Source organism: Oculina patagonica, chromosome 8 (genome assembly GCF_052425735.1).
Source record: "Oculina patagonica isolate OP01 chromosome 8, crgOcupat, whole genome shotgun sequence".
Classification (NCBI taxonomy): domain Eukaryota; kingdom Metazoa; phylum Cnidaria; class Anthozoa; order Scleractinia; family Oculinidae; genus Oculina; species Oculina patagonica.
Genome location: NC_135765.1, coordinates 31489509 through 31515140, shown reverse-complemented (window position 1 = coordinate 31515140; position 25632 = coordinate 31489509). Strand labels below are relative to the sequence as shown.

The window sequence follows — 25632 nt, the reverse complement described above, 5'->3', positions numbered from 1 at the left end:
AAGTAACAGCCACCTTGTACAGCATACTAAACAGTTCCACGTGAAAATACTGCTCAATAGCTTTCATTTGAATGGTCACACACTTAGGGTTACAACTGCAGGCGTAAAACCAACGTAAAACCACTGTGTACAACAAAGTGTTCGTATCTTCACACTGAAATGCCCTGAAGCATATAACGCACTCTCTGCCTGCCTGCCTGCCTGCCTACCTGCCTATCTGCTATGGGATTCCAATGAATACCAACAAGTTACCTGTGTTCTAACTGGTCGTTGAAGTCTCCGTCCATGTCACCCTTGCCTTGTTTTTCACTGTGACCTTTCAGTATACGAATTCCTTCCCGCAAAGATGCCTCAAATGCCACCAAATGAGCCTCGCGTGCTTCCTCATCTTCTTCAAGGATGGATTTCTGGCGCTGTAGGATTTGCTGGAAATTGAAACCAAGTTCCTTTCTTCTTTCAAGTTCGCTTTCAAGCTGAAAACAAATAGAGATATTATGAATTAACTACTAGTGCCTGGTGGAACAGTTTCACTTCAATCTAATCCACTTATTTAAAGATGTTACGTCACAGACAATGCAATTCTATATGCGCTAATACTGGCTCATCGTTGATCCACATCAATTTAGACCAGTTGAATACTGCCTCTTTAGTGTTTTAACAGGTCGACTTGAGTTAGTTTTTCTTACATTGAAAAGTAGATAGTTTCCTATTAAGTGACTAAGTCTGTTATCGGCAGTATGATTTAAGCCTTAAAGCTTATCTCTGATAAGTTACATCACTTTTGATTTGCAGTCTTTCTTGTTACTTTTGGTTTTGTCAGCAAAATCACACTGAAAAGCTGCTGATGGAAGATGGTGACTTTTGTCTTACATCCTTTTTTCTCAGTAGCAGTAACGTCTGGTAGAAAATTAAACATCATAAGGTAAAAAATTGGCAGTGTTTTACCTCTCCTTTCTTGGCCTCAAAAGATCTCAAATCTTCCGGCGTTGCCATGGCAGCACGTCCTCGCAGGTTTAATTTGGCAATCCACAATCCTTTTAGAGATTCAGTCTGTTGGTTAATCTTCTGGTAAAGTTGCTTAGCCTGAAAATAAGGAAAGCTAAAGTTAGCGCTTCTATCAGACTAAGGCTTATAATATGGCATTTCTAGTTTATGCGAAGAGAGGGTAAGGGCCTGGCCAAACGGTAACGCAAGTGGACGCAAGTAATCGCAAGTGAACTGCGTACAGACTTGCATTGGCTGGCCAAACGGACTCACAAGGCACACAAGTTGTCAAAAAGCTATTTCAAATCTACTGCATGCTGCGTTCGGTATTTGAGCGAACAGCAAGACTTGCGTTGACTAGCGCTGGGTGGCGGCGAATCTTCGTTGATTTGCGTGCATCTCACAATGAACGCTAGTCATGCGTGCATGCGTCCTGGCCAAACGGAGATGCAAGTAGTCGCAAGTTTTCACTTGCATTCACCTGCGTCTCCGTTTGGCCAGTGCTCAAGGTAAGATGATAATGATGGTTACCTGATCTTTTTGCCTGGCTATGGCTTGTGTCACCTCCCTGGACTGTTTTGCCAAAATACCATACAAACGCCCGGATGTGAAACCTTCCAAATCAACTTGTTGGTCGTAATCCCAGAACTCGTCTCCCTTCACTTTCTCATCAACTGTAACAAAGTAGCAACAATTCATTTAATGAGAAATGGTTCCTTATTTTTACAATATTCAAAATCCTAATTTACTTTCAAAAGTTCAATTTCCAAAATCTAGACTTCTCCAGCGTAAACCTAGATTACAAAGCAAGCTCAAACCTATGGCCAAGGTAAACAACAAATTAGGAGTCGTACATACCAAATTGAAAGTAAAATATAACAAATTGAGAAAACACTTGAAACAGTGAAGGAACATTTCAGGCACACAGAAAATACAAAAGAAGGTACGGATGGACGAAAAATTGAACAAGATTAAAACGGATTTCGATATGGGCCTTCGAAAAACTGTTAGGCTGAACAGTTTTCAAAGTTAATCCGGCTTGTTTGTGACTTTTAATTATAACACCCGGGAGACATAATTGACCATATTTGTTTGTTATAAAGCTATAGTTTTGTCGTTTAATATTAAGTTTCATTGAGAGTATTTATGCAAAGCTTAATAAAATAGAGTGAAACTCAGCTGTGACACAGTCCCTTATAAGTGTCACACGATACAAAGGACGACTACAGAATCCTGGACTGCTTTCAGTGCACGAGAATTCTATGCAGTTATTTCTTGAATCACTTGAACAAACCTGCAGGTCCCTGCTCTTGTAAGGCGCCTTCTTGGGCATACTGATTAAGTCCCTCAAGGTTCCTGTGGTACTTCTTGACAGGGTGCACTGTGGAACCCTTGGAGGAATAGTCGTCAAAGTTGTAATTCTGTGCCAGCACACGGTAGCGTGGGAACTTGAACGTCACTTTCTTCCAACCGTGTTTGCGGAAGATCAGCTAAATGGGAAAAAGATGAAATCAGAAGAATGAGAAAATGGAAAGACTGCAATGTCAGGTGAGGTTTTTTAAGCGTTTCTGTGACACACCATACTGATCTAAATTCAAACAAAACTCGAAATGGTAATTTAAAATGGTAGAAAAACAAAAGTAAATTCGAGGAAGCTGTAAAATACTCTGCGTGTTATGATTAAGAAGATTAACAAAGATATCTTTCTCATATTTTATGTTAAAGTCCGTACTTAAAGGCACATCTGGATCCTTTAACTGATTACTGCACCGTAAAGCATAAAGGAAAATTACCCCTCCTTCTAAGATAGTGTGCTACATTTTAGTTTCACCCATGAGCAATTGCCAAGCAATGGAATAGAGAATCAATCCTCAGGCAAGGAAACGCTACCTCACGGTGAATTTCCCTTTTTAAAGACAAACCGAACACCAGAACCAGCACTGTAAAGGAGTCTAACTTACCAGACCAATTACAAGAATAACCATCAGCAAGGCAAAGCTTCCCAACATGGCACCAATCAAAACCCAGTCTGGCATGATAACTATGTCCCTTGAGATAGCAATGCCATTCTGAATCACAACTCGTGGGTGTTGTGGGGAAGAACGGACCGTCTTCAGCGCACTGGGCGCCCTTAGCCATGACTCGAACAAGCTGTAAGAAGGAAGGAGAGTCACCCACAGTTAGTCTCTATACGTTACAGTTCTACTGCTGCTAAGCTACCATTTGCATTATTCTACTCATTTCACTACTGATATGTCTTGTTATTGGAACAAGAAATAAGACGTTCACGCTGACTTAGTGTTTTAATTTTCTCTTTGTTCCTATTAAACCTATACACAAATTTTTGCTCTATCACTAACTGGTACTGTTCTTGTTTTTTCCTTTTTTTCTTTTCCTTTTTTTCTTCTTTTTATCTTGAACTGACTTTTTGCTTATATACTTAATTCCTTTTTTGTATCTTATTTTCCGTTTATTTTTCCTTCAATATGTAACATTACAACATAGTCAAAGCATTTTAATTTTTTAAGTCTACTCAGCTCGTTTATTTTGAGTATTTCTTCTATTTTGAGTAGTTTTTAGGCCTATTTCAGTCAATTTATTTTGTGCTTATGTTTTTGAAAACACACAGCGAATGTGGCTGGGTCAGGGAGTATAATCTATTGCAGTTTCTTGATGACTTTTGAAGACTTTAATACGCCTTTACCTTGGTGGTACATTTTCTTTAAAGCTCTGACTGGTTTGCAAAGCTATTAAACTTTTTAACTGTTCTTTGAAGATAAGGCTCAAACTTACCATGACGCTCTCTGGATTAGCGCTGGATGTAAACACGTAAACACCTTCAGTGTCAAACTTGTACGCAAACAACTCAAACTTGGTGGATTCAAGCTCGTGTTTTTCTTCTAAGGCTTTAAATGGTCCGTCGTCAAAATTAGGATTAGTGTTGTACAAGTTCGTCTTTTCGTACTTAGGGTAATCCGAGTTTGAAACTCGCCAAATCATGTGTGACCCATGTGTGAGGCAAATAGTAGGATTTGAAAGACCTCTGTAGGTCAGACTTGTCACAGCTCTTCGCTTCCTTCTGTTTGGTGTCGAAGAAGAGTTGCTTGAGCTAAGGGCTATTTCTTGCTCTAGCAATTCAGTCAAACCATCAGCATTAGGATCGTAACCTCCTTGTATGTCTCCAGCTGTTGGAAGATTGACAAATAAAGTTTTTCAGAATCTTGAGAATTTTCCAAAAATCAGATTTCTTAAATTTCTTAAAAGTGGAGTAATCTTTAGAAACCTATGGTGCGCTGTGTTTGTGTGATCTGCGGAAAACTTCAGAAATTATCCTGTGTGTCTTAGAAATCTTAAGAATATCTCGGGTGACAGTTGCAGGGCCGTGCTTTTCTTCAAGTTAGTCCAGGCCATCTTTAGGAAATCCATGTTGCTATTTCTACTCTCCACTAGGTGTCTTTCTCCTCCTAAACTTGCCTTATGTGAAAGCTTCACTCTACGCTAATCAAAAGCGAGTATTTTTATTACTTAGTCTGCTATGAATAGAGGGCTTGTCACTAAAGCAAGACCAAATATTGACTTACCCTGCATTGCTACAAAATTGATTGAGAATACTTCACCATCCTTGCAATCAAACGTCTCTATGAAGTTGGGCACATTTTCCAACTCTGACACATTGAAGGCCACAGACTGGTGATAAAATAATGCGATACTGATGTTATTGGCGAACGTGTGTGCAAACGCATTTCAAAGAAAAACAATGGAAGAAAGGAAGGAAGGAAGAAGAAGAACGGAAAAGAAGGAAGGGAGAAAGGGGAGGGAAGTAAGTAAGGAAGGCTGATAGAAAAGGAGGGACGAGGGGGGATAGGGCCTGAAGGAATGGAAGAAAGTAAGTAAGGAAGTTAGGAAGGCAGGCCTTGGTTAAAGAGGTCGAATGATTAAGTTGCAATGACAACCTGTGGCCTCAGATATCGAAGAAACTAGAAATGTTAATGGTAGAGGGAGTAAAGTACAGATCCAGAGTACAGTGGGAGCAAGAGAAAAAAAAAAAACTAATCCAATATGGCTGCCAGTGACTTCGAAGTAATCAAGCTCGGGCACACTGTGGAAGCGATGCTCACCTGCGTTTCCCTCATTACCAAAGGTAAGCTGTCATGCACGGTGTTGAGTAAGAGTAAGGTGTTGTGCCCTTACAGGTCTGTTATCAGGATAGTGATTCTTATTTGTGGTGGATCTTTGCAGAACGAGCTGAATAGCGGTTCTCCTAGCATTAAGTCTGCATTGGCTCTGTCTTACACACGCTTCCCCTGCTTGTTACCTGTACACTTACAAAGACCTAATTGCCCCTTCAAATCCAACAGAACCCGCAACACATTTCTGTAAAAGAAGAAAAAAAAAATTACAATGATCAAATGGCTATCAGCCTCTACTTTTTATCTTAGCGGAAAGTCAGGATTGCAGCGGAAATCGTAAACAGGAAAGATTACCATAACAAACTCCTGTGTACAACTAGTGTTTCTTATGGAAAACACAGAACATTAGCTAAACTCTAGTAAAGGGAAAATTATTTTTTTAAGTTTTGCCACAATACTTGCTATGAAACTTAATGTTGCAAGAAATTACCCTCGTGGATCCAAATGACAAAACCATAGCTTCATTGCAACCGAATGTGTCTCCCGGGGGTTTATTATTTAAAGTTACAAGCAAACAGGACAAACTTTGAAAACCGTTCAGCCCAACAACATTTCAAAAACCCATATTGCAATCCGTTTCAATCTTCGTCACTTTTGGCCATCCGTACCTTCTTTTGTATTTGCTATGTTTTTTAAATGCTTCTTTACTGTTTTAAGTGGTTATTTTTATATTTTACCGAATTTGGTGGCCATTTGCTATGCCTAAATTTCGCTTAAATCTGTGACTCAGTTCCTTCACGTTTTTGGAAGACATACCGTATTTATTCTATTAAGCGCCCAACCTCGAATAAGCACCCACCCTGAAGGTAGGAAAAGTTAATAAGCGCCCAGCCTCGAATAGCGCCCACCCCCACCCCACAAAAATAAGAGAAGTGCGCAAGAGGATTGATGATTATTGAAATTGACTAAGTACTACTAGAAGACTTTTTCAACGACCGAGTTTTCTTAGTATTTTACAGAAACTTTCAATGAACAGTTAAAATTCTGCTTTGGTACATTTCAAAGTTTTGTTATTATTTTATTAATTTGTTACAAAATAAACTTACTACTTGCTGAAAATGGTGAAAATTTAATAGGCGCTCAGCCTCGAATAAGCGCCCACCTCGAATAAGCGCCCACTCTCGAGGTCCAAAATTTAATAGCGCCCAGGGCGCTTAATCGAATAAATACGGTACTCAAATTCGTTTTCAGAGTTGTCCAAGTATAAAAAAATTACCGTGTTATTGCAGTAGTCCTCCCACTTGGAAGCATTCCAGCATTCGCCCATTTGAGATCGCCAAGTGCCATCACCACATATCGGATACATTTTCTGAATACAATCTTCATCGTTGTCTGCACTCTGTTCAAAGCCCTGCTTACAGGCACATGTTTTGTCTGATATCTAAATGAGGAACAAAATTTTAACGGTGGTTTTAGCCATTAATAGCAACTATTTTGCATTTTATATAGTTCTTCTCGGTGAAAAATCCTGAATGTAAAGTGTTAGCATGCCAAGTTGCGACCATTTTAGTTGCCATGGCAGCTAGAATTTTGGAACTGGCGACTAAATTGTAGAACAAGTCGCCATCCTGGCGACTACAGAGGACTGCTCTGGAGCTTGAGCAAACTATCATCCAAACTAAAATCTGCTCTGTATGTAATGGAAATTAGTTGTTCTACTTGTTTCTTTCATTGCGTTTTTCCAGGGAAAAATCTTTGCGGTAAAATTTTGTTTCGTTCATGCTTTTTGGCACGTAGATTTAGAGATAGTAATAGTTTGGCGACCAAAATTTTCCATTGATGACTTCACATAAATAGATAATGGCCAAATGACCACTAAGGAAAAGAGGTATGGAAGGTTGAGCAAAAGTGTCAACATTGTACTATGGTAATAGCATCTCATTTGGTCTGTTTTTCACATACCTTGTAAATACGGTTCTGCCCTCTGCAGGTGCATGTGTCACTACCTTCTTTGGATTGTAGAGGCCGGCAGGATAGACAGGAATTTCGAGCAACGTATGGATTATAGTGGTCAACTGCACAAGGTTTACACTGGCCTATGTGTGAAGCACCCAGCTGATCGTTATATGTTCCATTGGGGCACGGATAGAGCTTTGGATCACCGCTCTGAGAGTAGTATCCCTGTGGACATAGGAATGAATTGGTTTTCCCGACGCCGAGTCCTGTTTCATTCAATCCTGGATTATCTGTAGTTGCTCCTAAAGGTAAAAAAAAAAAAAATAGAAAAAGACATGAATGTGAAGTTCTTGAATTGAAAAAAAAAATGCCTAGGGCTTCAGACTGACGGTAGCCAACTAGTCACAGGCTAGTAGAATTGCTTGCCAAAATGGCAGGTTAAAATTTCAGGAATTTGATTGGAAGAAACCATGCATCGAAATTGACTCTGAGAGAACAGAACTCACAAGTACACTGTCGCCACATATGACATTATCAAAGACTGTGGACATGCTGAAATTACCAAAAAGTAACTTAAAATTAACCATAAAGATAACGATAACAGAGCCAGTGAAGACAGCAAGTGCCTCTGCCCAAACCTAAATTAGCTTGAGAATGCTGGCTAGTAGAAATTGGTTTTGGCTAGTGAAATCAAAGCTGTCACTAGCCAATAGGCTTGCTAGCAAAAATGTTAGTCTCGAGCTTTGCTGTCATAGTGTTGGAGAATGGAGACAAATGTTTTCTCACCTTCTAAACAAACAACGCCACCACGACAATCCTCACACTTCAAACGGCTAGGATGATTGCCATATGTACCAGGACTGCAGATCTCGCATGTGTCATTGAAAGTTTCCTTTGAAGAATTATCTATCTGTTTGTAACCTGAGATTATAAAAAAATGCACGAAATCAGTGTTGAAAGGAAAAAAGTGTTCAAGACGTTGGTGGAAATGATTTGGATTTTAAAGGAACAAATACGACGTCCAGACAATACCTAAAGAAGAAAGCACTTCTGGAAATGCTCTAAGGAGAGGTTACTAGGCATTAGAGTTAACTTATAAACACTGTTTCAAAACCAAAACCAAAACCATAGAAACTGAATGGCCAGTCACATCTAACACAGAAAACCAGTGAACCAATCACAACTTGATCAAACTTCAGGCTTGGTCCTTCCTCTCGTGCGCCCCCCTCCCCCTCCCCCCATTTATCAATTTTTCCCCATACAATATCCAGCTTACCCAGTGGACATATCCTCGGCTGGCAGGCACCTGCATTAACGTCACTACCGTCACAACGATCTGCTGGATCACAATAGTGTCCTGGAGGACAAGGAATGTATGACGCAGAACCATTTGGACAGTAGAATCCAGGCGGACATGGCAGTTGAGTTTTGGCTTGTCTACAGTAATATCCAGGCAGACAAACTGTGGGCGCAGTTCTTCCAGGAGGGCAAAACTCGCCGTCTGCACACTCATAGCCCCAGAAACTACTATTGGACAGGGGACAGTAGTTTCCAGCAGGACAGAGGTGACAGTCATCTATACTACGTGCTCCAGTGTCGTTTCTGTAGGTTCCGTTTGGACAGGGTATTGGGTTGTCTGTGGCATTTAAACAGTACTGGCCAACTGGACACGGAGATGTGGTGTAATCAGAGAGACCTAAGGAACAACAGCAAGTTATGCTGAGTGAAACCTGGATGGTAACACTAGGAGGATTAAAATTACAATATTCAGAATTTCAATTTTGCTCTCGGCTAGAGGAAACGTTTAAAGCATGATAAACCTTCTCATTCTGTACATGGTTTTGTATAATGTTATCTTGAAGGCTTTCACAATGGAATACCCTTGACATTCACGACTGATCACGATACAATTGGGGAAATCAAAGTATTATCTCAAAGGAAAACTTATGCTAAATGGAAAATTAAAAATAAGGCCACATTGATCTGTAAAAACAAGGCTATGTTGCGAATACTACTCTCTCACATAATCTTTTCAAGTTTCTCCTCTAAGCTTGTTGTTGGCATTACACTAAGCAGCACATTGCACATTAAATCAAAACATGAAAATTCTTTTCATTTTTATGGCCTATATCAAACAGAACACATCATGACATTGTGTTCCATTGGCTCTTTTGAAAGGGACAATAGTACAGCATGTTAACATCTAAAATCCAAGAAACTGAATTCTTACCTTCATACCAGCAGTGGTAACCAGCAGGGCATGGGTTACAATAGCTTATATCTGTTGCACCAGATACATTATTATAAGTCCGCAGTGGACAAGGTCTCACTGTGTCATTGAAGGGACAGTAATGTCCAACTGTACAGTCCTCAGGTATAGAACTGCCAGGGAGACAAATCTTTCCAGCAGGACAAATTTGACACTCCACCTTGGATTTGGCTCTCTTGTATGGAATTACTAGCCCTGGCTCGCACTTCAATGGCTCTAATGTCCCAGCAGGACAGTAATAACCAACTGGGCACTCCTCGCCAATGGTCACATTAGAACCATCAGGGGTAGGCGTGGGACTTCCAATGTAACACAAATATCCTGCAGAACAATTATCAGCCACAACGCCACTTTGACAATAATGACCAGGACTACATGGTCTGCACTGGTCTTCATGGCTCAGTCCTGTTTCTTCGCTGTATGTAAATGTCCCATTAGGGCAGACCACTGGTGTGTGTGTCCCATTAGGACAGTAATGATGAGGAGGACACGGCAATGGATCAGAAGTGTTTGCAAGGCAGTAGTGACCTTGAGGGCAATAATCACAAGATACTTGTTGCAGACGACTTTGATACGTCCCTGGGCGACAACTGAATGGATTAGCAGTACCAGCTGGACAAAAATGGCCGGTTGGACACTGGAAGCTGCTTGGATTTGGATAACGAATGTCTTCTTCTGCAGGACAGAAGTAACCTGCACTACAGTCATTACTTGCGACAAGCAGCCCAGGTTCAAAGCAGTACTTGCCTCCAGTGCATGGCAAACAGTCATTGCGAGATTTGGCACCAATGTATGGCCGAAGTGTTCCTTCAGGGCACATTGTGCCATTTGTTGTTCCTTCTTCACAGTAATACCCAGGAGGACAATAATAATTATAAGTATCACTCGTATCATTTGGAGAATGAAATTTGGCTCCACCTCTGCACAAGAATCCTGCACGACAAGGACCAGTGGCATTGGCCTGTCCAGGCAGTTCACAGTACTTACCAGGGGGGCACAGAGAGGCACTCATTTTTAAACATTCGATACTGTTCAGGGAGATATGTTCCACTCGGACATGGTTCACCATCGGGTAACGCCACACCACCTGGACAATAGTGCCCAGGAGAACAAGGGGTTGGATCTATGATGGATGTGTTCGCACAAGTATAGCCAGCTGGACATTTTGTACAGACACTCAAGCCTTCTATTGGACCATACTTTCCTCTAGGACATGGTTGCTCCTTCACTGTTCCTTTTGGACAAAAATGACCTCTGGGACAAGCTTTGCCTTCTATGCCATCTGTTGGACGTGGGGTTGTGGAACCTTTGATGAAAAAATATACATCGGATCAGAGAAAGAAAGAAAGAATCGGATTTACCTTTACATTTGTTTACACCAAATCCTTTAAAGTAACGTCAAGTTATCTTATGTGGAGTGGCATAAGTTGCAAGTAACTAAATCAAAATCCCATCTTTAGCAGAGCTGTAAAGCCGTCTGTCAGTGTTATTGAAAAAATAAGAGAGAAAACTTGTCATTTGGCTACAGGGAAGGTGCAGAAACGAGATAGAATTGGCCAAAAGAATAGTAGTACAGAGCACCTAATCCAAGGAAGGTTGTGTGCTTGACGTCAAGGGAAGGCTAACATCATATCGTCACTGATATTTAAAAACGCATTAATATTGTCAGTTTGTCGAACCCCTAGGTGTTCCATTCTGTGTTATTGCCAGATTAAGAATCTTGAACCATGCAATCCAGTTTTGGTGATATAACAGATCATTATAGGCTTCAGACATGTAACTACTTACCCAAGATACAAACAAAGCCAGGGTCGCACTCTCTCTCCTGGACTATAGTAGCATTTGGATCACAGTAATATCCAGGGCTACAAGGCTTGCAGTCTGTAACATTCTTATTTCTCTCCGAGTTTGCAAAAGAGCCCCGTGGGCAAGGTTCAGGTATGTAGCTTCCCTCTATACAATAATGTCCAATCGGGCAGTTAGCATAGGGTGGATTTGGCACCTTAGCACTACCATTGCAGAAGAAGCCAGCGAAACACAGATCTTCAGGCTCTGGGAGACCTTCTTGCTGACAGTAATACCTACAAGAAGAACAAATAGTTTATAATATTTAATAACTTATAAATAATTTAACTGCGTCTGACGTCACTTACTTCATACCATGCTGAATACAGCTTTTTGCTTTTGCAGACATTTTTATATATTTTTCAATTTGAAATAAACTAAAGGCCTATTACATGACTGCAACTACAAGATGACAACATGACGTTGACTATTCCAACACCAATTGGATGCAGTTCTACTTGCAATTGTCAGGCGAAATGCACATTTTTAGCAAAAGCAAGGAAACAAATTTGAATTTTTTTATTTGGTACATTTTTTGATAATTTAATTTTACAATTCTGTCTGTTAAGTGTTACATCAGCCTTAAAAGTTCAAAGAAGTACTTGTAACCTCAAATTAAATACTGAGTACCTTTGACGATCTCTGGCTTTAGGGTGTTTTGTTTTAGAGAGCAACACACATATGCTGTACTTACCTGGGAGGGCACTCTGTGCACTGGTCAGCTCGCTCAAGCTGAGTCTTGTTGCTCCATGTTCCAGAGGGGCACTTGTGTTGTGTCGCAAATGAGGTCCCTGGGGGACAAAAATGTCCCATGGGACATTCATACCCAGTTAAATTGCTTACTGCCACTGCAGTGTTATCGCAGTAGTACCCAGTCAAACATTCCTTGCATTCAAATGAATACTGGTTATCTTGGTATGTGCCATTTGGACAGCGTTCTGGTAAGCGGTGATTTCTTCTCACAAAAGTGTCCAACAGGGCAAGGGTATAAGTTTGGTTTCGAGACTGTCTGGCCTGGTGGACAGTAGTAGCCTTTGTCACATTCACCATCAGGGTAGTTTAGACCACTGCTGTTACAGAACATACCAGCAATGCATTGTACACACTCTGACACATTCTCGTGCTTCTTGCCTGGTAAATAGTAACCGGGTTGACATGCCACTGGCACGGGTGATTCCAGCGGACAATAGTGTCCCTCTATGCATTCTATCTGGCGTCTGTTGCTGGATCCTGGTGGACAGTAATACCCTGCGTCACATGGGCCGGCTGTATCATGAAGTTCGGATGCATCGCAGTACCTTCCAGCTGTGCATGTTGTCATGTTGTGTGAGCCTTGTGGGCAGTAGTGACCAGGTGTACAGCGTGTGGCACTTGGCTTAGCTTCGTGGTTTCCACCAGGACAATAAAATCCAGCACTGCATGAATTAGTAGGTTTCTCATTTCCATAACCAGCGCAATAGTGGCCTTCGTCACAAGGTAAACAGTCGAGAGAGGAATTGCCTTGTAGTTTGGGATTGTAAGTGCCTGGTTCACAAGGTTGGTGGTGAGGACTGGGTGTCCCCTTAGGACAGTAGTAGCCTTTTGGACAGTGATTGCCGAGATATGTCGTGGAGTTGGCATAGCAGTAAAAACCCTCTGGACACTCCTTGCAACTGTCTTTGCCTTCCTCATCTTGATAGGTACCAGCAGGGCACCCTATCAAAAAGAATACCATCAATGTTGTAAAAAGACAGTTTAACACAGCCATTTGCTGTTATCACAACACAAAACTCATAACCAATTTTAAGAAACCATCTGAAGTTTGCCCTTTTAGTTTGATGTCAGGATTAAATAACCTGACAGTACTTTTCACTTTATATTTCTTAAATTTGCCTTGTGAGAATTTCGTTTTTTTTTTTTTTATAATGAAGTCCTTCACTGTCATGACCCGTTTGTCTACACTTTTTTGGTCAAAGAAAAGAATGGTTACATAATTAAGCGTTACATAGACCTTACAAATTTTTCCATCTAACTATCATGTCAGCAAAGTAAATACCTTCAAACATGACGCTCCCAGCTTTACAGAAGTGACCACGGGGACAAATATCACCGATAGCAATGTGTTCAAAATGAGCAGGGCACTGTGTCAAGTTCGTCATGTAAATGTTCGGGGAAGCTGCTCCTGACACACAGTAGTAGCCAGCACTACAGTTGCCTGTTGGTTCTGTCAGGTTTGTACCTCTGCAGAATTTACCACCTGAACATGGGGTGCAGTCTTGTTCACGTACCAAGTTCTTCCTGTTACTGTAGGTACCTGCCGGGCACTGTTTCCAGTCTGCACCCGTACCATTTGGACAATAGTAACCTTCTGGACAGTCGTGTTTGGCGGAATTTGAGTCACCTGTTGCACATTTAAAACATGCATGCATTGAAAAAGAGGTTGTAACATACATAATATAGTACAAATAGCTTGAAAGATGACATCCCATAAGGGAATGGATCTATCTACCTACGTAGACTGTTCTAGTCACCTTACAAGCTATTTAAATGCAAGTTAAGGTTCCCATAGCATAACAGTGCATATACTGCATTTTGCATGAAAAATATTAAGTGAAGGAAACTTAAGACGTAGTTCAGGAACTAGAAATAAGGATGGTAAAGATTGCTCTATTCTGTTGCAAACATAATCTACGTTTGGAAGGATTAAAATTCATTTAATAAAAGTACTTCATAGGTTTAAAGGATAAATGTCGCAAACCTGGAATAACAAGTTCTGGCACACAGTAATAGCCTTCGGGGCATGTGGTACATTCAGCCGATGTTGGATTTTCAGCAAATGTCCCTGCTGGACAGTCCTTTGGCTCAGCGCTCCCCTTTGGACAGTGCTTGCCAGCTGGGCAGGGGAATGGATTGCTGGCATTTTGACCCTTAGGACAGAAATAGCCCTTGTCACATTGGTCCTTTGGCTCAATAAGTCCCACATCATCGCAGAAATATCCTGGTCTGCAATCAACACAATCTTCTGGCTTTTCTAGCCCAGTACCATTTGAATACGTTCCTGATGGACATGGGTAGGGATGAAAGGTTCCCAAAGTACAATAACGGCCTTGAGGGCATTGAATCTCCTCATCACTTGTTGAACGTGATGGGCAATAGTAACTGGGTTTACAAGGTCCTGCTGTTTTTGTCATGGCAGTTTCATTACAGAAGTCTCCACCAGTGCAATTCAAGCATTCGTGCTCTGCCTGAAGACCGGTTGTTGGACTGTATGTACCCGCTGGACAATCAATTGGCTTGTCAACACCTAAAACACATAAACGTCTTCTCAGTTTTATGCAAACATTTCAGCTGGTTCTATTAAACAATTATTAAGAATGAGCTGCTCTTACTCGACATGAAGTGTGCAAGCATTACCACTAACTACAACACAACACTGTAATAAAATAGTTACAGATATAGGAGTGGCCAAAATCTTTACCAAAATCATGCCCTGAGTGTTAGGGAATGGTTTAGCATCAAATGTTAGGATGGAAATGAGTAAAACTGAGGCTATCAAATAAGTGCTAAAAAGTTTGTTCTAGATGTTTTGTTGATAACCTCTTCAACATGTATTTGCTCTTGAAAATCTCATGCTCATGGTAACACAAACAAATCATTTGCTCATTTCTATCTCTCTTAATTATTGTCATGCGCTTTTTAGTCAGAGCCTCTGGCTCTAACTGAGAGGGCAACCTCATCCTGCGTCATGATTTTAATATATTGATTGATTGATAGAAACTGCCGCATAATGAGAGAAGACTGTTTAAAAAAAAAATGCTGCATAAGACAATTGCTGAATTCCAATCGTAAAAAGCCAAAGAACAACTCACAGTACCTTCAGGGCAGTAAAAACCAGCAGGACAGATGTTTGCCTTGTCTTCAAGATCCGGCGTTGTACTATTGGCACCTTCACGGCAGAAATACCCAGCGCCACATAACTTGTACGGCGTCACAAGGCCCCACTCATCACAGACCTTGCCGCCAGTACATGACCGACAGTCTGACTTCTCATCCATGCCAGTCCTGTTGTTGAATGTCCCAGGAGGGCACTTGAACTCTTCAGCATACCTGGTACCTTCAGGACAATAATGACCCTCTATGCAGATGTATTGTCCATATGAGATGACTGGTCCATATGTATCATTACAATAGAACCCACGTGGGCAGATTTCACAGGTTGGTTGTCCTGTCTCATTTTGGTAATATCCTGCATCACAAGGCACAGGATTCGGACTCCCTCTCGGACACTTGTATCCACGAGGACACTCATTCTGGTTGGCATTTTCTGCTCTGCCAGTACAATAGTAACCTGCTGCACACAGATCTGTTGGAACAGGCAACCCACTACCACCACAATACCACCCTGGGGTACAGTCTTGACAGTCAGTCACATTCCTGTAGGAATTAATAAAATAAGAATAATTGAGGTAAGAAATGCAGTGCTGAATGTTTATGCGAGATTCTTGGTTTGCTACAAAGGAAGCCATTTCTTCAAACACATCATTTCAAAAACATCAGTTCAATGATTATTTATTATTATTAAATGGCCTTGGCCCTTAACTACCTAAGAGTACCAAAGTAGAAAAAAGGACAAATCTTTAAAACTTTTTCACACCAAAACAATGAACAACAGGCATCTCTATGTGAAAGAACTGCTCAGTAGTCATTTCTCGAATGGTCGTGGTCAATGGTCACACCTGGCAATAACAATCTAAAAAAATTAACCATCAACCCAGTGTTTGTCACAATCTGCATCAACTTTTAACCCAATGTTGTATAATACAGCTAGACCCTGCTGATTCAAACTTGGTTGTTTCGAATTCCTGTTATTTTGTTATTCCATTTTCTTTGGATTTGCCCTTCAGCCACTTACTATCGGTTATTTTGACCTCCCGCTATTTCGAACTATTTTTTGTTTCCCCTGAAAGTTTCAATAATGGGGTTCAACTGAAGGTAACATTTTTTATCTTCACTGTATCTAACCTGTTCCCTGTGCTGTTCAAGAATGTTCCAATGGGACAATTTCTTGGGGCATCACTACCCCTCGGGCAGTATGTCCCATTAGGACATATATCTCCAGTCACTCCATCTGTGGGTTTTGCTTTCTTTGCTCCAGATGTGCAGTAATGACCTGCTTCACAGTCAAACTCTGGTTCAGAGAGCTCTTCACGTGAACAGTACTTTCCTGGGTCACAAGCTTTTGGCAATGCTGATCCATTGGGACAATAATGTGATACTGGACAGCGACCTGAGTGGAAGTATAATTTAAAGATTTAAAATCCCTTTAAGTCCGAAGATACAAGCCTCCTCACTCATAACCAAACATTAAGGTCGAAAAATTTGGTATTCTATCAACCTAACAGCTTTTTTATTGCTTTCACCGGACTGCTGCTTAAACACATGCAAGGGAAGGTAATACCGGTGACTATGTTGATTCATCCTGGGGGTAAAACCTGAGTAAAAGATGACAACCAATTTTGACAATTTCAATGTGGCTGTGGAAAACAAAGAGTAACTGATTGGAGGTGGCTACCAGGTTCACCAGTGCCAGAATTTATCTCGAGTGTCTGCAGCTTGACTCGTGAGTACTGCTAGTTTCTGGATCTCATGGATAAATCGCATGATAACCACTGGTTACTTCTAGCACAGCTGCTAGTTTGCCCTAAAAACTATTTAGTGATACCCTTTATAATTCTGAGGTGCGGTGGCCTATGGTTGTGCGCTGGACTCCGGTCGGCGGTCCGGTTCGGCCCCGGCCGGGGTCCTGTGTTGTGTTCTTGGGCGCCTTCTCTCTGTGCCTCTTTCCCCCAGGTGTTTGGGTCCGGCGCTTGCTGGGGGGGGCCCTGCTGGACTGCATCCCTTCGGGGGGTGTTCCTGCCGCTTGCTCGGCCGGGTGCTCCGCTGTGCCGCTGGCTCGTGGCTTCTCCTCTCCTTGTTTATAATTCTGGTAAAAAAGCTGCTTTTACAGTAAAGTGTGTTCAACAAGACAAAGGTGATGCTTAAATTATTGAGCTCTCTGATGCCTTCTCAACAGTAGATACAAGATGGAATTGTAGACACAATGAACATGTGAGATTAACGTTTTACCTCCGTCAGGGGTTGGTGATGTGGATCCATTCTTACAGAACCAGCCACCATAGCAATCTGCAGTTGGTGCACTCAGCCCTGTGCCTTCACAATACTTTCCAGCAGTACAATTAACACAGTTTGACTCTTCCTTCTGTTCAGTTAATGCATTGAATGTGCCTTCGTCACAAAGTATTGGAACACTTGTGTTCACTGGACAATACCTCCCAGACGGACAGACAGTGTCAGTGAAGGTGGTAGCGTTTGCAAGGCACACATATCCAGCAGGACATGATTTACAGTATGTTTTGCCTTCTTGATCTTGATAGCTTCCATCAGGACACCCCTCGGGAAGGGTGTATCCTTCACGACAGTAATGTCCTTTTGGACAAACTCCACCAAAGCCTACAAGATGAATCATAAAATTGTAAGATTTCTTTCTCAAAATTTTTGCTTTTTGAGTTGAGTATAGTGACAAATTTTCCACAAATACGTAATTTTAGTGGGTAGTTTGTATCTTGTTTATCCCTTTATTTTTCACAGAACTTGTAGAACTATATAAAACGTTCAAGCACCTAAAAAGCTCTTCTTCCCTACCTACAGTCTGTATTTGCATCTGCATGAGTGGCAAACTGTTGCTAACTTAAAGTAAAGAATTTGATCAGTTAACAACATACATGTGAATTAACCACAAGAGAAAATAAAATAAAAATAATTCTAAAAATCTTAGGTAGGACTACAGAATTGTAAGGCTTGTGCTAAAACCCAAAACGAAAAGAAGCAAAACCACTAAAATTAAACGAACTACAATGAAGACCAACCAAAGCACTCCAGTTAGCCTGAATAGCACTCTGGTAAGCCTATTATTTATGGTTAGCTCTCAATAATGGTAATGGGTTTAAGTACTGTTAAATATTACGGAAAACCCCAAAAACAAAAGGAAAAAAAAAAAAAAAAAAAAAAAAAAAAAAAAAAAAAAAAAAAAAAAAAAAAAAAAAAAAAAAAAAAAAAAAAAAAAAAAAAAAAAAACCCCCCAACCAATGTTACTCCTAGTTATGTACCTTAACAACACTGAGTACAAGCTATGTAGCATACTCACCTGTATGCAATCCTAAAATGGAGCAGTTACCAAGCAGTGATGTTCCATTCACAGAATTAGTAGGATTTGGCTTGTCAACACCTGACTCACAGTAGAATCCTCCATAGCAGTCATCAGTCGGTTCAATGGCATGAAGCTCGCCACAGTACTTGCCTCCCGGGCAATCCTCACACTGTGTCACCAAGCTCAGAGTTGTTTTGTTACTGAAGGTTCCACGGGGGCATGCCTTCCAGTCCAAACCAGTTCTAGCAGGACAATAATATCCCCTTGGGCAGGGTTGATAACCTGACTGTGGATCTCCTGCAGTAACGTTTTCTGGCACACAGTAGTACCCTGGAGGGCAGTCTTGACATGAGGCCTGGGCTGTTGCATTGGTAAATGTTCCCGCAATGCAGTCTTTTGGGGTTGCGCTTCCTGTAAGATGAGCAGATTTCCATGAGTGACAAACCTGATCTGGGTTGTTTTACACGTCAATTAAGCCCAAATAATTTAGGTAATGATTGCAACATTGTTCCACTAAGAACACACTCACCTGTGGGACAGTGTAAACCAATAGGGCATGGCACAGCATTATCTACTTTAGACCCAGTAGGACAATAATATCCTTCTGTGCATTTTCCAGTGGGGTAGGTTCTTCCTTGCTCAAAACAATATGACCCAGCCGTACAATTTTGACATTGTTCAACTTTCCACAGGCCAGTGGTGTTAGAAAAGGTGCCAGCCGGGCAAGACTTGGGAACATGGGTGCCAGTTGGACAGTACTTTCCAGCGGGACAGACTTCTTGCTGCTTACTAGTTGAACCTTGGACACAGAAGTAGCCCTCTTGACATTGCCCTGTTTCATTTGTCCTTCCACTGAACTCACAGTAATATCCTTCTGTACATGGTGTACACTGGCTGGAGTTATGCAATCCTGTAAGGCAAAATTAGAAATTGTTACTTTCCAGTGTAAAAAAGTACCACGTTTGTGTACAGGGTAAATTCACCCAACCCTTGAAAAACAACTTAAAGGGACAGTGTCTGAAGAAGTCTTCTAAGTTTTTTTTGTAAACCATACAAGAACTATAAGAGTGCACTCAATGATTAACAGAATAGCCTTTGAACAATAAAAGAAAGACATAAATTTGTTCTGTAAGATGTAAATGAGCTGCAATCAATGGTTTCAATGTGATTTTCTTCGAGTTAACACTGTCAAACTTGAAAACATCGGCCTGACTTTTTCAAGTTTTTGACCACTTCTTTCCTACCAGACCGTAACCACACCACTGTTTAACAACTTTCATGACTAATACAGCAAATTTTTTAAGGCCCGGCCACTATTAATGGATTTCCGATTAATACCACAACCTTCATTGGACTTTCAAGGAGCACCAAATTTGGGTGACACTGCCACTTTAAAGTAACACCGACTTGGTTTTAAAGGCTGTAGTTTTTATTACATTTAATTATAAAGTAAAGGTACTAAAAGGATTTAAGGTAAATACCGTTGCTTGCACCCACATCTAAGGGTGAACTGTGCTGCCAAAACATGATCTAATTGGATATTAAACGTGGCTGATTGGTTGTCAACTGTTTGAAGTTTGGCAGTACGGCAACTTTGGCGCTAGAACACAATCCAGTTGTGAAATGGGGAAAGATTGGATAAAGATACTACTTCCAAATAGATCTGGTCTCTGTCATACGCATTTGCAGGCTTTGAATCGCCTCTAGTGTAAAGTTTTCCCGTCACACTGTTAATGGTGAGCATTTTGGTGCAGTTCATTAGGTCTGGTAACTTTGACAAGCAATCATACCACGTTTATACCCATTAGATAAATTTCGGCGGCATGTGTTAACGCTCAGATGCAAGCGATGGTATTATCAACAAAGAATACTTGCAGAGGTGATTAAACTTACCCAGAGCATTACTAAACGTTCCAGCTGGACAAGGTTCTGGTTCATCTGTTCCTTGCAAACAGTAACTTCCTCGTGGACAAATATTTGCATCACTTCCCTGGTCGGGTGTGGCAGACTTCGCTCCTGAAAAAAACAGCAAGTGAGTTTTCATGCAGTGAAGAAAAGGCACTTGATGGACGCAAGACTAAGACTAGCCAGCATATCACAGCATTATGGTACAAACTGTTAGTTAGCTAGTCTATCCTGCTATGTATTGGATATTGTTGTCTGTCTTTTGGAATCCTTTGTTTTCCATCAGTTTGGTTTTCGCACCATCTGTAATTCCAAGAAAATGCCAAACTAGCTAATTCCAGAATCTCAAAATGGAAGTTTACAACATCAGATGATACCACCAACTATTTAATTGTCTACTGAATCAAGAGGGCGTCTAAACCAAGACTTGTTTGTTTACTAGTAAAGTCATCCAAGATAAAAACACGAGTAAGAATGTCTGCTTGGCATGTGCATTAATGACATTGGGTTTAAAAAACTCCATCCGACTCATTTTAATACATTATTAAACATCAATAAGGTATATATTACCTGTCTTGCAGAAGTAGCCAGAGCTGCATAATGTCCGTGGATGAGTTAAGCCTGGTTCTCCACAATAATAACGTGGAAGACATGCTGTACATTCACTCTGACTTGCACGGCCTGTCAAGTTGTTGAAAGTGCCATTTCCACAGGGGAATTCCTCTGCAAATCGAGTTCCATTGGGGCAATAGAAACCCTCAGGACAAACATACAAGTTATAGTTCTCTACACCACCATGTGTAGCATTACAATAGTAACGGGCTGGGCATTCTTTGCAGGTGTCTTGTAGTGGCTCATCTTGATAGTATCCAGACTCACATTTTGTTGGACTGTCAGCACCTTCAGTACATTTATGTCCAAGTGGGCAACCATATGAGGATGGGGTGCCAACTGACTGCCCACTAGGGCAATAGTAACCAGCTGAACACACCCCATCAGGGGCAGCAAGGCCAGATGTATTACAGAACTTGCCAGCAGTGCAAGGCACACAAGCACTTGAGTTTGTTGCTTCAATACCACCATAGTAAGTCCCTGGAGCACAGGCAATGGGATCCATGGACCCTTCTGGGCAGTAATAACCAGAGGGGCATATATCTCCAGTGCTGTCAGTTGGTGTTGAGCTGCTTGCCTTTAATTTGCAGAAGTAACCAGCACTGCAGTTGCCTTTGGGTTCACTGAGACCTGCAACATCACAGAACTTGCCTCCATCGCATTCCCTTGGATACCCAGACCCTTCAGGACAATAATACCCAGGTTGACATTTTCCACCATGTGTGGTGGTCATGTTAGATGTTGCATTTCCACTGCAATACCACCCTGGGCTACATAGGCCTGTTGGCCAGGCATTGCCATCACCTTCACAGTAGCTGCCTTTTGGACATGGAACACAGGATGCCTGCGTCTCCTGCCCTGTCAAGTTGTTAAAACTCCCAGGTGGACAAGGGTACTGATAAGGCTGAGTGGTATTGACTGGACAGTAATAACCACTTGGGCAAGTGTTGCTGATAAATGTGACTGTCCGTCCTAGACAGTAGTAACCAGATGGGCAAGCCTTGCATTCCTTCTGACCAGATTCATCATTGTATGTTCCTGCTGCACAGTCCTCAGGTACATTAGATCCTTGAGTACAGAATGTTCCTGGAGGACAGATGTCACCGATGCCAGTGTACTGACCAAGGAATGTTGGGTTGGGACATGAACTATTAGTAACATTGTAGCCATCAATGTAAGGCTTGTCAACAGAGACACCTAAAATCCAAACAATGATAATTATCAGGAAAACAATAACGTGAGCTGCATTTCATTGGGGAAATCCCAATCTGGATGTTGATCTGATGATCTTAAGCTGTAATTCAAAATCAAACTTTTAACTTAAACTTTCCTTTTAACTTGCAACTTTTTCAAACTTTTAAAGTCACACATACCCAATTACTGAGGCCTTCCAAGGGGTTTAGGCGTCAGGCAGCACTGCTAAAAAATAGCTAAAAATGTAGCAACAATCTTGTTCCAGAGCAGCACAGCCGACAGAAACTAGCACTATTTGGTGGTTTCCCTCACCAAATTAGTGACAGGTGGGTTGGAGAAGAGCGACAAAGTGACAAAGAGACCCCCTTGGAAGGCCTCATAACCTATACTCAGGATTCAATGGATCATACCCAGGACTAGCTTCCTCACATACAGCAAGCAGTCTTTGTCATCCCCAGTACCTTACAAACTTTGCATTGCCTCAGAAACCTAAGTCAACTGAAAACCAATTGGAAAATGTTCCACTCACATGATGGGCGTATCTGTAGGGCATAACCTGGTAACACTTAGTTACCACTGCAACTAGGCATGGTTGATTACAATTTATAGGTAGTCCAAATTTTAAGACAGCGCATTTGTTCATAACATTTTAGAGAACCTTGGGATTTTGCAATATTGGTATCTAAAATATGGTACTCACCTATTGTGCAGAAATAGCCAGGTGCACAGAAATCTGTTGGAGATGTCAGGTTCCTTCCATCACAGAACTTTCCACCATCACAGTCCTTACACTGCTTTTCATTATACAAGCCAAGGCGATCACTGTAAGTGCCTGCTGGACACGAACGCCAATCAAGACCAGTTCCCTCAGGGCAGAAGTACCCCCTTGGGCAGATACGATATCCAATGGATTCGTTTCCTGCGAGCTCCAGAGGGAAGCAGTAGAAACCTTCAGGGCAGGGGTCACAGCTGTCTCTCCCTGAAGAGTTGGTGAATGTTCCTGCAGGACATGGTTTGGGTATGGAACTTCCACTGGGGCAGTGGAACCCGATGCGGCATTCAAATGGGTCTGGTATGGACGAGCCAGTTGGACAATATGAACCATTCTTACAAGGACCAGAGTAATCAGATCGACCAGGTGTGGAACAATAAAAACCTGAAACAACAAATAATACATTTTTTTTTACTCAAACTTACCACTTCTAGTATTATGGTCTATTGCATCCAGTAATGTATTAATTTGTGGATCCAAATTCTGTTCCATGTTGCACCAACAGCCTCTTGTATTAACTTGTATATGCCAAGTTCTTCAGTCAATCCAGGCTACAGTAACTGACTGAATGAAAAATGCACACCATAGTTTCACCATTCAGAAACATACCTGCAGTACAATTTAAACAGTCACTGATACTTGTTCTGGTGTTGTTAGGCTGGAATGTTCCAATGGGGCACAATTCTGGCTCTTCATTCTGTCCAACACAGTAGGTGCCTGGGCCACAGGGGACTTCCTGTGGGCTGGATGCACCGCGTGGGCAGTAATAACCTGGGTCACATGGCCCAACTGGAGCATCTTGCCCAGGCTGAGAACAGTGAAAACCAGCTGTGCAGTCCCAGCATTCACTGACATTCTTGTATGCTAAAGAAAAGCAAATGACACACAAGTAAATAGAGACCCACCAGATATTTTGTGGATTATGTAAGGTTCCTACACATACACCAATCAACACTGCCCTATGCATCAAACTATTGAATGTCACAGACACATATCGCCTAATTGATGATCTGCTTGACTCTTGGTCCCTACCTTCTTGATGATTTATTAATAAGCTAAGAAGAAGTTAGATGTTGATATCTTTTGGGAGTTAAAGCAATAAACAGAGAGTAGTGCTTTGAAAGCAAAACACATTCTTATCCCTAGAGCTGCTTGTCCCTCTTACCTGGGGCACAAGGAACAAGTGGCTCTGAGGACACATGATTTGATTGGCTAGATAGCAATAAAATCAACCGTTTTAAAACCCCTTGTAGGGGAATGTAAAACAGTTGATCTGATTGGCTATATTTAAATTCTCTTTTTAAAACATTAGCCAAACAAATCATGTGTCCCCAGAGCCCCTTTTTCCTCGTGCCCCAGATTCTGCTGGCAAAGAGGGACAAGCGGCTGTTGGGGTCAGAATGAAGCAAAACATACCTGTGTCATTTCCAAATGTACCAAGAGGACAGTTCACTGGTTCACCGGTCCCTTCAGGGCAGTAATGACCAACAGGGCAGATATTGGCATCCTCTCCTTGATCTGGAGTAGCACTTGTCGCATTGCGCCGGCAGAAGTAGCCGGCAGCACAGTAAAGATTAGGTTCGGGCAATCCTGAAAAAAAATTAGATTAAATGACAAAAAATTGGAAAAAATAATGCGTAATAATTAGTTCTAAGATTTCAAAAATTAATGTTTCATTAGATTTCCAAAAATTTTCAATTTCCCAAATAAGTGATCTTTGAAGGTTCTCCAAAAAGGTTTTGTGCTTTCTGTTTTTTTTTTCAATTATTCTGCACCAACTCTATTTGAAAAAGAAAATCCTGTTGCAATTCGTGTCCCCAAATTAGTATGATAAGTGGTTATTTTGACACGTTAATAAAGTTTCTATCTATCTTTGTTTATGAGTAGGAGACCAAGCAAAGGTATAATCGAATGTTTATTAATAGTCAACCTTGCTAAGCAAATACCCTTTATGTTAAACGACATACCTTCAACAGGGCAATACATGCCAGGTCTGCAACTGACACAGTCCTCTATTCTTGTGCGACGTGTCCTGTTATTATACTTTCCAGCTGGACATGGGAACTTGTACGGGTCTGATGTCCCATTAGGACAGAAATAACCTTGTGGACATGGACGTGACTCATATTCTGAGTTATTTCCTGGGCAGTAATAACCTTCTACACAGGTCAGACACTCGGGAAGCTTTGGGACAGGGCCATAAGTCCCAGGCGGACAAAGGAGTGGTGCTTTTGATCCTTGAGGACAGTAGTGACCAATTGGACAAATGCCCCCATAGCCTGTTTCCCTGCCATCATAGTGTGGACATGAGTCATTGCTACTTGCATTGTATGCCGTAATGTTATCTCCAATGGGATCAGGTCTGTCTAGGCCATAAGCACACCAGTGGCCTGGTGCACAGTCGCCTGTGTAGTTACTTGCATGTTCAAATCCACAGTACTTCCCAGGATCACACACTTTACACTGTGAGACTTTCTCTAATCCCTCCTGATCACCGTATGTTCCTCTGGGGCATGCTTTCAAGTCAATGCCAGTGCCATAAGGACAGTAATAGCCTTTTGTACAGTTCTTTGGAACACCAGCTATTTTGCAGAAAAATCCAGCAGGGCACAAAGAGCATTCCTTGGCATGTGTTGTTTTGGCAAAGCTGTTGTTTTGACATGGGATGGGCTCAGACGTCCCCCCTGGACAGAAATGTCCAATGGTGCAGAAATATTGATGTGGATCTTTAACTCGGTTGCCTCCTGGACAGTAGTACCTACGAGAACAAATTGCTTTG

The 25632-nt window shown here is 41.5% G+C and overlaps 1 protein-coding gene across 1 annotated transcript in view; it reads right to left on the bottom strand.

Annotated features, from left to right (window-relative positions):
* LOC144664295 (uncharacterized) overlaps window positions 1-25632 on the bottom strand; it is a 77158-nt gene that overhangs the window by 17042 nt on the left and 34484 nt on the right. Inside the window, 32 exon segments of the mRNA XM_078525398.1 lie at window positions 253-473; window positions 946-1083; window positions 1516-1658; window positions 2279-2474; window positions 2946-3071; window positions 3073-3135; window positions 3778-4169; window positions 4566-4671; window positions 5176-5215; window positions 5312-5358; window positions 6391-6555; window positions 7077-7372; window positions 7857-7991; window positions 8347-8766; window positions 9301-10336; window positions 10338-10645; window positions 11128-11420; window positions 11879-12129; window positions 12131-12879; window positions 13220-13564; window positions 13922-14467; window positions 15038-15597; window positions 16186-16450; window positions 17290-17673; window positions 18368-18781; window positions 18900-19280; window positions 20264-20386; window positions 20846-22084; window positions 22782-23237; window positions 23463-23717; window positions 24270-24443; window positions 24821-25611. Coding sequence (XP_078381524.1) covers window positions 253-473; window positions 946-1083; window positions 1516-1658; window positions 2279-2474; window positions 2946-3071; window positions 3073-3135; window positions 3778-4169; window positions 4566-4671; window positions 5176-5215; window positions 5312-5358; window positions 6391-6555; window positions 7077-7372; window positions 7857-7991; window positions 8347-8766; window positions 9301-10336; window positions 10338-10645; window positions 11128-11420; window positions 11879-12129; window positions 12131-12879; window positions 13220-13564; window positions 13922-14467; window positions 15038-15597; window positions 16186-16450; window positions 17290-17673; window positions 18368-18781; window positions 18900-19280; window positions 20264-20386; window positions 20846-22084; window positions 22782-23237; window positions 23463-23717; window positions 24270-24443; window positions 24821-25611 — 11058 coding nt within the window.